Source organism: Neurospora crassa, linkage group I (genome assembly GCF_000182925.2).
Source record: "Neurospora crassa OR74A linkage group I, whole genome shotgun sequence".
Taxonomy (NCBI): domain Eukaryota; kingdom Fungi; phylum Ascomycota; class Sordariomycetes; order Sordariales; family Sordariaceae; genus Neurospora; species Neurospora crassa.
Window position 1 is genome coordinate 2230037 of NC_026501.1, and position 11197 is coordinate 2241233.

The 11197-nt window shown below is 52.5% G+C and overlaps 4 protein-coding genes across 4 annotated transcripts; 2 read left to right on the forward strand and 2 right to left on the reverse strand.

Moving 5' to 3' along the window:
- Positions 1–960: 960 nt before the first annotated feature.
- On the reverse strand, positions 961–2592 carry NCU01860 (hypothetical protein; the record flags this gene model as incomplete). The annotated part of the gene is made up of 1 exon (XM_960398.2): positions 961–2592. The coding sequence occupies one exon, from the start codon at positions 2590–2592 to the stop codon at positions 961–963; it is 1632 nt and encodes a 543-aa protein (XP_965491.2).
- Positions 2593–3046: 454 nt separating this feature from the next.
- Positions 3047–5043, reverse strand: nuo20.9 (NADH:ubiquinone oxidoreductase 20.9). Its single transcript, XM_960397.3, has 4 exons — positions 4796–5043; positions 4657–4673; positions 4353–4558; positions 3047–4221 (listed from the first exon to the last, which is right to left on the reverse strand). The coding sequence occupies exons 1-4, from the start codon at positions 4853–4855 to the stop codon at positions 3935–3937; spliced, it is 570 nt and encodes a 189-aa protein (XP_965490.3). The 5' UTR covers positions 4856–5043; the 3' UTR covers positions 3047–3934.
- Positions 5044–5158: 115 nt separating this feature from the next.
- NCU01858 (chromosome segregation in meiosis protein 3) lies at positions 5159–6842 on the forward strand. The gene is made up of 2 exons (XM_960396.2): positions 5159–5586; positions 5640–6842. The coding sequence occupies exons 1-2, from the start codon at positions 5290–5292 to the stop codon at positions 6570–6572; spliced, it is 1230 nt and encodes a 409-aa protein (XP_965489.1). The 5' UTR covers positions 5159–5289; the 3' UTR covers positions 6573–6842.
- Positions 6843–6912: 70 nt separating this feature from the next.
- NCU01857 (DEAD/DEAH box RNA helicase) lies at positions 6913–11178 on the forward strand. Its single transcript, XM_960395.2, has one exon. It carries the CDS (start codon positions 7075–7077, stop codon positions 10957–10959), a length of 3885 nt encoding a protein of 1294 aa, XP_965488.1. The 5' UTR covers positions 6913–7074; the 3' UTR covers positions 10960–11178.
- Positions 11179–11197: the final 19 nt, after the last annotated feature.

Sequence of the window (11197 nt, forward strand, 5' to 3'; positions counted from 1 at the left end):
ACAAACCGCCTGTTGTAGTCGCCGACATGAAGGATTCTGGGGGTAAGGTAGGGGTGTCCAAAGAGCTCTTGCGAGTTGTTTACTCCCGGTCGTTGACCTATCAGAAGTAGCATTTTTCCTCATCACGAATGGTTCTGGTGCCATTATGGGTTGGGATCGATTCGGTTCTTTCTATGTTATGATCTCCTCGGTGAGTTTCCTTTCTGCACACTTCGCTAGGCTTATTTGTAAGCAATTATTTGAATTATCGGAGGTTTTGAGTGAGTCGTAACAATGGAATAGAGTAACGCCCGAATTAGGAAAGGTGATGGGCGTGTGAACTTTCTCGGGCGTCTTAGGTGAACCAGTTTCTCACCTTCAGACTACATCACTCGACATCCAGAAACTCATTTTACAATTCTCATAACTGGATTAATATCACACCAACTGTTTGCTTTACCAAATAAACATCTCTGATCTGGTATTCAGAGATCTCAACCTAACCGTTTTCAACTCCTCTTAGGTTATCAAGTATTGGTATCAGCTGCCTCACGTACTGTGCTTCTTAGATTTGTTGCGTCTAGCTGCATATACTTATACCAAAGGGGTTGGATATTTTTATATACTACCTCAGGTTGTGTGTTTTGGCGGGGGACATGAGGGTGGGGGACACCAAACAATTGGTAGGAAACCTCTGTGCTGCATGTTAGATAACATAATCCTAATGTTGAGGTAGTTCCCACATCGAATGCTATAAGGGTAACCATCTAAGTTGTAGATGGAGTGAGTCCTTATACCCATATCTATCAACGCCAGAGGAACCAACATCTTACCAACTACATCAGTACCAACTACTCCAGAGTTTCCAAGCCTGCTACACCATCTGGCTGTAATATCTGCCAACATATCCCAAGGCTGAAATGCATCCATACATCGGGCAAGTTGGTCCAGTTGTGCGGGCATGCTGAACCGAACAGTCGATCAAAACGTCACCTCTTCAGTACTCTCCCTCACCCTCTTCATCAGATCCTGTAAATCCTTCTCATCCTTCCCGCCCACCACCACATCGCCAATACTCTCCACCTCCTTTTCCTCGTTGCCTATATCATCCTCATACCATGCCATGATCAGCATCCGCCCAGTTTCAAACTCCTCCCTCCACGTCTCCATAAACTGCTTCCTCGACCCCCGCAGCGTGGTAGAGAAACTGCTCGCACAAGTCATACCCCTGCTCGTAAAGTGACCTTTGAGCAACGGCAACGCCAGTGATCCCGACGTCCTCACGTTCAAGTCAACAATATACTGCGCCGTCTTCTCGCCATCCGCGGAAGAAATGCCGTTCCCTTGAACCAGTTCATCCTTTGGAATATCCTTCGTCTCCAAAACATCAATCCCCACGGGTCCAATGTATCCATGCTTACCCACCCACTCAGCAGTCTGCCTCATGATCCCCTCAAACTTCTCCTTCAGCCTGTCCTGGCGCGCGTAATTAATTGTACTCCCAATCCACGCATTATCCTCATTGATCATCTGCTCCGACGCCGCCAAAAACGTCGCCTCGCCTCCTTTCCTCACCAAAAATGTCACCCCGTAGTCCCCCACGGGATCGCGCACCATCTCGCTCAGCACCACCGACCCGGGCTTCAACTGCTGATTTTTAGCAGTCACCTGCGACAGAAGCTTCCTCAACACTCCGGTCTCATCATCCATTAACTTCTTCACCAACTCCCGCTTCTTTTCCTCGTCACTAACCACCCACGTCCCCGCCCCGCCAAACGTTTGTTGGGTCTTGAACACAAACGGTGCTTGTCTAGCATCCACCTTCTCCACGATCCTCTTCATCTGCTCTTCCAACCACTGTCCCCTGGCCCCTTTACACCCCGCGGGGACAAACCTCATACCACCTTTCCCCACCACATCATCCTCCGCCCGACAAACCTCACAACATTCCCCACCCGCCAACGGCGGTACAAACCCCTCAACATCAACCACCTCCGCCCTCGGCGTCGGCAGCCCCGACTCAGCAAGTCCAGCCTTGCTATTCAAAAACCACTGAGTCTCCTGGTTCACCACCAACGGATACCCCTTTTTTTCAAGGTCATCAAGCATGATCTTGACCGCTAACCTATCGATCCCTAGCTCTTTTACAGGTATCTCGGCGGGTCCGGAACAGAATACCAATTTCGGCCTCTGCTCGGGGCTCAGAACAGCAATCGTCGCTTCGGCCTCGTGCCGGTCGTGCGCCTCTTGCAAGGCGGAGCCGGGTGAGACGTTGAAGAAGATGGTGGGGGTGTGTGGGCCGCCGGTGATGAAGGCGTCGCGTTGGGGGATGAGCGAAAGGTATTTGAGGGCTATGGAGCGTTGGAGCTCTGTTGTGGTTGACGAGGCGGCAGCATCTTTGAGCTCGGCGGGCGGGATGTTGTTGAAGGGACTGTCTTGGTAAAGATATTTCTTGTTGCGAGGGAAGGAAGGGGTCAGGGCGATGGCGGAGTTGACGCCGCAGAGGACGAAGCCGAGGCGGAGGTGCGCGGTGGAGGGGTCGGCGAGCTTGTAGAGATCCGTCAGGGTGGTGTCGAGGTGGATGGTGGGAAGGTTTATTGTAGCGGAACCCATTTTCGGGTTGGTGGTTGCTATTTTCTTCGGAGGTGGTGGCTTGGTTGTCGTATAGGGTCTTCCGGGGGAGAGGAAAGATGTTGGAGGACTATTGAAGACTGTGGTTGGGGAACGACGGATGAGGTGCCAGATAGTTACGATCCTCATTGTGGATGGACTGAAGTGAAGGTAAGTGCATGGAATGTCGCTCATTTTGTACTTGCGTCGATCTTACACTGCACCTGCTGGTTTAGTGCATGCGCAAAATCTTTGAAACCACTTTCCTGTTTTCGAGGGCCAGGAGAACAGCACCAATGGCATGTGATAGTTCTGGTTCCCAATGCAAACGAGTTAAAACATCCCAAGTATGCCAGCCACGTCATTTGAAATCCATCACTTGGGTTCAAACAGACTATGCTACTTCTACCCGGTGATCAACGGTGACACGGAGTTGCCAAATATATCTTGCAGGCTTCTTTATGACAATCGTGAGTGTTGAGGCAGAAGTTTTGTTTGGCGATAAGATGAATGATATCATGTTCCGAGCAAGTGTGATGGGAAGGCGGGATGGCCTCTTGGCTGACAGTGACGGGACAGGGTGAGCGGGTCTCGCCGAATGATCGATCGGGACATCGACGTGCAAGACACACCTTGGTGATGACCTGAGACGGCTATGACTGCGGCTGAGACCACATAGCCCGGGTCAACATATTGCGGTCGTCAACCAGTTGTCGAGAGTATAATCAAGAAACTCTGATGATCAACTTCAAGACCCGTGGGTGAAGGTGTGATCGCATGAACACCTTTTAAGGAGAACAGGCGAATGTCTAACGTGCTGATTGCTAGAACAGTGATTATGTCGTCCGAGTCTTGAGTAGATTGAATACGTAGTGGGGTGAGGCAAATTGAAAAGAGTAGAGAGAAATACATGAATTGTAACTGACTCATCTTGTCATTGTCGTGATTGTAGACTTGACGAGTAAACCAGACCCAATCTTCAATTCATCGGGAGGTTGTCAAGTGATACGTCAGCGAGGCTGCGGCATCAGGCAGGTCCCGAAATCTCAGTGGCTGCCGTAATATCAACGTAACACAAAGCGCCACCCTCTTGTCCATAGTTCTCTATTGGTGATGAACACCTCTAACAACCCAGCCAATCAACGCACCTCCTGAAGTATCACGTAAAGATCAGGGTAGGGGATGGTCGTTAACTTGCGTTCTGTTCTGTTGGTCCAGCGTTTAAAGCTCCATGTTTACACCATCATCCGATCGGTCAGCCCTCTCGCCTAACAAGGTTCTGTTCTCACCCTCTGGCGGACTACCATTCTCGACCTTCACATTTGACTTCCGCCATGCTCGTGTCTTACGACGAGCTTCCCTTGCCCAAGCGCTCAGCCTCCAACTCCCTCTCGGCCTGCTGGTAGTACTTGGCTGTGTCGACACCATGCTGGTTGTGGTTCACAAAGTTGAACCAGGGGAGGACAGCGAAGAAAAGGGCCGAGTATCTCGACTGACGAGCAGCCATGCCTTGAACATCGACAGGCAGGGTACTGACACCGTAAAGTGGCTGACCAGCCTTGACCTTGTCAACCATCTCACGCATGTCCATCTGTACCTCGCGGGCGTTCTCGCTCATGCCATAGAAACGGACTGTTGCCATGTTAGCGCACTGTCAAGAACAAAGCCTCTTATCACCGGGATATCCCTGCAACCACTGCCATTTGGGACTGCGGTGAACTTGAGGAGCAATGCGCATGTTGAAGAGAACGAGGATAACGTACGGATGGATCGTTGGTAAAAGTAGAGAAAGCCGCCGAAGAAACCCACGGCGGTCGCCAGTCGCATCGCCTTGGGAAAGCCACCCTTTCCAACACCTGATGGTGCCATCTTCTCCATCAGATATAGAAGGCCGGGACCGGCAGCCCCCGCAACGGTGCCGTGAACATAATCGGACGGGCGAGCGTAGCCGATTACACGGCGGAAGTGCCTGTGTCGTGGTTATTCAGGTCAGAATTGCGCATCTCGAGATGAAACTATGTCGTGGGAAACGTTGTTGGACAGTGTCCGCAGAAAGAAGAAGCGTACGGGTCATTGTCGATAAGCTAGATAAGGTAGGGATGCGATGTCAGCAAACTGAACGTTGTTTTGGAGGGTTTGCTGCGATCCAGACGATGGAATGCGCAACGCATCGTCAAGACATGGTGATGCAATTGGCGAAACCCACTGGATAATTGGTATTGAGTGTCTTGCTGATCGTGTACGTCGGGGATGAAGTGCTGGACATTGTGACGGCGGCCGACGATTGCGTCGTCGATGGGGTAGCACGAACGTTATGGAGCAGCTCACGACTCGGGTCCCGTCGTCGTCGATGGAGTCGTTCAGCGGGATGCCCACAGTGAAGGCTGGAGCTCGTACCGTAAACCGTATTGATGCCTCAGGCGGCAAAGGTCCGTCGTTCCCCGCCGTTAGTGGTGAGAAGCGCGAAAGCTGAGCCACACGCGCTCGGGACGGGGACCCTGCAACAGCGCCACAGACTAAGTAGGTACATTGACGGAAGTGCTGCCAAGCCGCAACCACTTACACTTAAGCGGTTGCAGTTGCTTGACGCGCCCCGAAGTTGCGAAAACGCGTCTCACGTCTCCCACCACTTTAATGGATAATTTTCAACATCGCCATCACTTTTGGACCCTTCAGCGAACGCAGATATAGGAACTCACTATGCCAGCTCAAGATAACGACAACAACACCAGCGCATTCGTCAACGAATTCCTTGCGGGCTGGGATGATGACGACCCCTTCCGTTCCCCAAGCCCAGAGACGGCTGGAACGAACAAAACAAATAACAAGAAGCGCAAAGAGCCAGATACCCTGGGTATTGACAAGGAAATTGATGTCACCAAGAAGGCCAGGGTTCCGCGTGTGAAGCTGGATGATGCCAGACTATTATCCGACAAGGGCATTCCAAAGTTGCGAAAGACCGCATCGAAGTTGAAGTTGAAAGGAAAAGGCCATGAAGTAAGCCAATCACACCCCTGTTGTGGTCAATTGGCTAATATAACCCGTCTTAGTTTTCAGATGCCGCTCGTCTGCTCTCCTTCTACCAGGAATGGCTCGACGACCTCTTCCCGAAAGCTACTTTCGTAGACGCCCTTGCTATGTGTGAAAAGGCCGGGCACAAAACTACCCTACGCAATGCACGACTAAAGTGGATCGCCGAAGGGAAACCCAGGTCAACAACAGCTGAAGAGGAAGAGGATAGAGACCGCGAAGGACAGCCATCTGCTTCTGCAGAACCCACCAGGATGGCGCCCATATTCGAGAAGGCGACAGGGGCTAAATCAAAGACACCAACACTCGATAATAACTTATTCGGAGACGACGACATTTACAATGCGACACCGAGACGAAATCAACCAACAGCGGCACCTGGAGACATACCCGATGATGACGAGTTGGACGCACTTATGGCCGAAGCAGAGTCTGGGGCCGCTCCGGGGGCCAGCAAAGCAACAAACAATGGGGCTGCTTCCGACAGTATATTTGGTGGCGGGGCTATCAACAGGCGCCCACGGCCATCCGAAGTACCAGATGACGATGACCTGGATGCATTGATGGCGGAAGCTGAGTCATATCGGCCGTCCACCACAAACCATGGCAGCATCTTTGGAAACGGTAGCGCTTCTGGAGGTGGTAAAGATAAGCCAGCCATGGCCGCACCACCACAAGAGGATGATGACGACCTAGATGCCCTGATGGCCGAAGCAGAGATGCACGCGTCTCTCGCTACAAAAACGACGGGAAAAGAGTCCACCAGTAGGGAACGAACCAGTGAGCAGGATGGAGGCAAAGATGCACAAAATTATGATGAGGATGATCTGGATGCGTGGATGGCTGAAGCTGAAGCATATACCAAGACCACGAGCATTCAGGTTGCTCAACCCAAGGATACGGATGATGATTGGGAAGCAGAGGCTGCGATGGCCGAAATGCATGGGTTCTGAAGAGAACCTCAAGCAGCCCTATCCTTTCAGGCCCCATCACGGACCGTTGCAATAGTCCTGGGATCGTATCTAACGGCGTGATGATAACGATGCGCAGTAGTACAAAACTATTGGCTGGATAGGCTCTCCGTGGATGGCTCGGCGGGCTAACTTAACCCTAACCCGCGTAATGAAACAATGTGTAAACATAACCCCTGAGGTTCTGAAAAACAGATCAGGGCAGTTGCAGGTTTGGCGTCAGCGTAGTGCCTAGATTCCCTTGGTTTTGACCCCACAATATGATTGTGGTGGGGCGATTTAGCGACAGAGCACCTATCTATAGCATCCGTCATCATCCATTCTTCTGTTCGTCCCCCACTTCAACACAACATCCCAAGTGCCAGTGTGATTCGGGATACAAACGGCACTTCAGGTGCCATCATTAGTGCCTTCCAACTCTAGCCTTTTACCCTTTGCCACGGATATTTGAACACTCGCATCTGGCACACGCGTACAGCCCAAGATGGCGTACGACCTCAACGAAGCCATGGCGAAGCTGCATTTCGACGACGATGCCGAGAATGGCGATGGCACTACCTCCTTTGATCCCATCGACGACATCCTCTTCGAACGGATCCCACCGAGCGAGCTGCGACACGGCGAAGCCACCGACCCCGAAGCGCACCGCGTCGAACTTGAGAAGAAGTACTTGACGCCATCCACGACTTTCTCGACAGAATGGCTGAACCGCCTCCAGCAACGCTGGGACACACCCGTCGACCACTCCCTGCTCTTCCGCATCGCTCCCACACAAACACGTACCGTCACTCGCTTCCAGCGTCATGGCCTCGAGGGTCGCGTTACCGGATATCGCAACGTCACCGTGCCAGCCTCGCATGCCACTGCCAAGACGAGTACATCCATGATGCGAAAGCCAGCCAGCAAGTCCGAGTTTGTGCGCGGCGGGGCTGGCTTCTTTCCCTTCGCCCCAGGTGGTCTAGACGGTATCGAGTCTGCTGCCGCATTAGAGGATCAACTAAGAAAGGACGCCGCATCGGACGAAGGAGAGAGCAAAAAGAAGCTGGAAAGAGTCATCACTCTCGCTGAGGGTGGTCTTCTTGAAGTCGCACCAGGAATGTCGCGCGGTATCGACATGAGCAAGAGAAAGAAGACAGCAGATGCGGAGAGCGAAAAACAGGCCAAGGAAGTAGAGGATGTTCTTGGTCAAGAGCCCGAGGACGCTCCCGACGGCGAGGGCGAGAGGGACGAGGTCAACGGTGTCAAGAGGGAAGAGAGTGAAGATAACCAAGACGACTTGGAAGATATCGACGCCATATTGCCTGTCGAATTTCCTGCCCTCGAGCCTCGTGGCACATTGGCCGCGTCCAGCGCTAGAAAAGCTGGTCGGGAGTGGGCACACATGGTCGACATTAGGCGGGAGATACCCAACTTTAGGGAGTTGGTACCCGACATGGCAAGGGAGTGGCCTTTCGAGCTGGATACGTTCCAGAAGGAGGCCGTTTATCACCTTGAAAATGGCGATTCGGTATTCGTTGCGGCACACACATCAGCCGGAAAGACGGTGGTCGCCGAGTACGCTATCGCACTGGCTGCTAAGCACATGACCAAAGCTATCTACACATCCCCTATTAAGGCGCTGAGTAACCAAAAGTTCAGAGACTTCAGGCAGACCTTTGACGAGGTTGGTATTTTGACCGGCGATGTGCAGATCAACCCCGAAGCCAGTTGCCTAATTATGACGACGGAAATTCTTCGGAGTATGCTCTACCGCGGAGCGGATCTCATTCGCGATGTAGAGTTTGTCATCTTCGACGAGGTACACTATGTAAACGACTACGAACGTGGAGTAGTCTGGGAAGAGGTTATCATCATGCTGCCTGAGCACGTTTCGCTCATCTTACTGTCTGCGACGGTCCCCAATACTTACGAGTTCGCCTCTTGGGTGGGTCGGACGAAGCAAAAGGACATCTATGTCATCTCGACGCCCAAGAGACCTGTTCCCTTGGAACACTACCTTTGGGCGGGCAAAAAGATCCACAAGATTGTAGACTCGGAGAAGAAGTTCATCGAGACCGGCTGGAAGGAGGCCAATCTTGCTATACAAGGCAAGGACAAGCCGCCCAAAGCCATCGAGGCCTCAACAGGACCAGCGCGGGGTGGTGGCAACCAAAGAGGTCGTGGGGGTGCGCAAAGGGGCGCGAATCAACCACGAGGAGGTGCGAGAGGAGGTGGCCAGCAACGTGGAAGGGGTGGCCCACCACGTGCAAGCCACACTCCCGGACATATGGGCCGGACAGGTCGGCCAGGAGGCTTTACGTCTGCTGCTCAGGACAAGAACCTGTGGGTCCATCTTGTGCAGTTCTTGAAGAAAGATAATTTGCTGCCGGCTTGCATCTTCGTCTTCTCCAAGAAGAGATGTGAAGAGAACGCCGATGCACTCAGCAACCAAGACTTTTGTACTGCGCAGGAGAAGAGCCACATTCATATGATCATTGAAAGGTCGATTGCTCGGTTGAAGCCCGAAGACCGAGTGTTGCCGCAGATCATTCGGCTGCGCGAGCTTCTGTCAAGAGGTATTGCTGTTCATCACGGTGGCTTGTTACCCATTGTGAAGGAGATGGTTGAGATCTTGTTTGCGGAGACTCTGGTCAAGGTTCTCTTTGCCACTGAGACCTTTGCAATGGGCTTGAACCTGCCGACCAGGACGGTCGTCTTTTCTGGCTATAGAAAGCATGATGGTCACCAGTTCCGCAACCTCCTGCCTGGCGAGTACACTCAGATGGCCGGTCGTGCTGGAAGACGTGGTCTCGATACAGTCGGCTCTGTCATCATTGTACCGCCTGGCGGAGACGAGGCCCCGCCGGTTACCGATCTCAGGCAAATGATCCTTGGCGAGCCGAGCAAGCTTCGTTCGCAGTTCCGTCTGACTTACAACATGATTCTCAATCTTCTCCGTGTTGAAGCGCTAAAGATAGAGGAGATGATTAAGCGTTCCTTCTCAGAGCATGCTACTCAGCAACTTCTTCCGGAGCATGAAAAGGCAGTCAAGCTTTCCGAAGCCGATCTGGCTAAAATCAAGAGGGACTCGTGCCCTATCTGCGACGTTCACATGGATGAGTGCCATCAAGCAGGAGAGGATTTCAAGGTAGCCACAGAGGAGCTTTATCGCGCCCTACTGGCCATTCCGGTCGGGCGTAAGCTGTTCACACCTGGTCGACTTATCGTTTATATGAAGGAGGGCGTTAGAACCCCTGGAATCCTCCTTGCTGAGGGACCAAGCAAGGCGGGCACCGCTGCTAACCCGACACTGCATGTTCTTGAGATCAAGACCGGCAGGGACCTTCGCAACGATACCGATCTCCTGCCATTCACCCCGACTCTGGCCAAATGGTTCACTCCCTTGCCCGCACACAAGAAAAACATCTACACCAAGACCGTTCACATTCCTCTCAGCGACGTCGTTTGTCTCACTAAGCATATCACCAAGAGCATTGTTCCCGAACTCTTTGACGGTGGCGATGGTTACACCAAAGCGAAGGAAGCACTCCACCAGATTTGTAAATCCTGGTCCGCGCCCATTTGGGATGAGATGGACCTCAGCCGCATCAAATCCCTCTCTATCCATGAGATCATCACGCGCCGGCGCGACGCCGAAATCAAGTGCACAAAGTCCTCCGCCGTCGACTGCGATCTCTTCCTCAAGCACTACGCCATGTGCCACGACCAGTGGCTGATCAAGACCAAGATCGACGAGCTGCGCCAGTCCCTCTCCAACCAAAACCTACAGCTCCTCCCGGACTACGAACAGCGCATCCAAGTCCTCAAGGACCTCTCCTTCATCGACGACGCCAGCCGCATTCAGCTCAAGGGCAAAGTCGCCTGCGAGATCCACTCAGGCGACGAGCTCGTTCTCACAGAGTTGATCCTCGAAAACGTCCTCGCCGATTACGAGCCCGCCGAGATCGCCGCTTTGCTCTCCGCCTTTGTCTTCCAGGAGAAGACAGACATGGTCCCCAACTTGACGTCTAACCTCGAGCGCGGGCAAAAGACTATCATCGAGCTGTCAGAAAAAGTCAACGCCGTGCAGACGCTGCACCAGGTGATCCTGTCATCGGATGAAGGGTCCGATTTCGCAAGCAAGCCCCGGTTCGGGCTGATGGAGGTCGTGTACGAGTGGGCCAGAGGCATGAGCTTCAAGAATATCACGAATCTGACGGACGTGCTGGAGGGCACCATTGTCAGGACCATTTCGCGTCTGGATGAGACGTGTAGGGAGGTGAAGAATGCGGCGAGAATCATTGGTGATCCAGAGCTGTATCAGAAGATGGCGACGACACAGGAGTTGATCAAGAGGGATATCACGGCTGTGGCTAGTTTGTACATGTAATTTGATGAGTTATGTATGTCTCTGTGTATGTAGGGGTTTGTTTGATTTGGGTGATCAGTTGATTGGTTGGTAACTCTTGAAAAGCGATTGCGTGCGCGCGTATGGATGGCATCACGAGCATTTTGTATATGCTTTTGTGTATTTTCCGGGCTAGTTCGAGCGTCAATTATCGACATGATAGTATGGGGTATATGGTCACCCCGCTTGTCTCAATTTTGCCGTATGTGTTGCCTGCTAT

What these genes read in the sequence shown, in the direction of transcription:
- NCU01857 (XM_960395.2), top strand. Translation starts at nt 7,075, where the DNA reads ATGGCGTACGACCTCAACGAAGCCATGGCGAAGCTGCATTTCGACGAC.
- NCU01858 (XM_960396.2), top strand. Translation starts at nt 5,290, where the DNA reads ATGCCAGCTCAAGATAACGACAACAACACCAGCGCATTCGTCAACGAA. An exon ending in TGAAAGGAAAAGGCCATGAA is followed by an intron (nt 5,587 to 5,639) that starts GTAAGCCAATCA and finishes AACCCGTCTTAG; the next exon opens with TTTTCAGATGCCGCTCGTCT.
- nuo20.9 (XM_960397.3), bottom strand. Translation starts at nt 4,855, where the DNA reads ATGTCCAGCACTTCATCCCCGACGTACACGATCAGCAAGACACTCAAT. An exon ending in CTTTTACCAACGATCCATCC is followed by an intron (nt 4,222 to 4,352) that starts GTACGTTATCCT and finishes ACATGGCAACAG; the next exon opens with TCCGTTTCTATGGCATGAGC.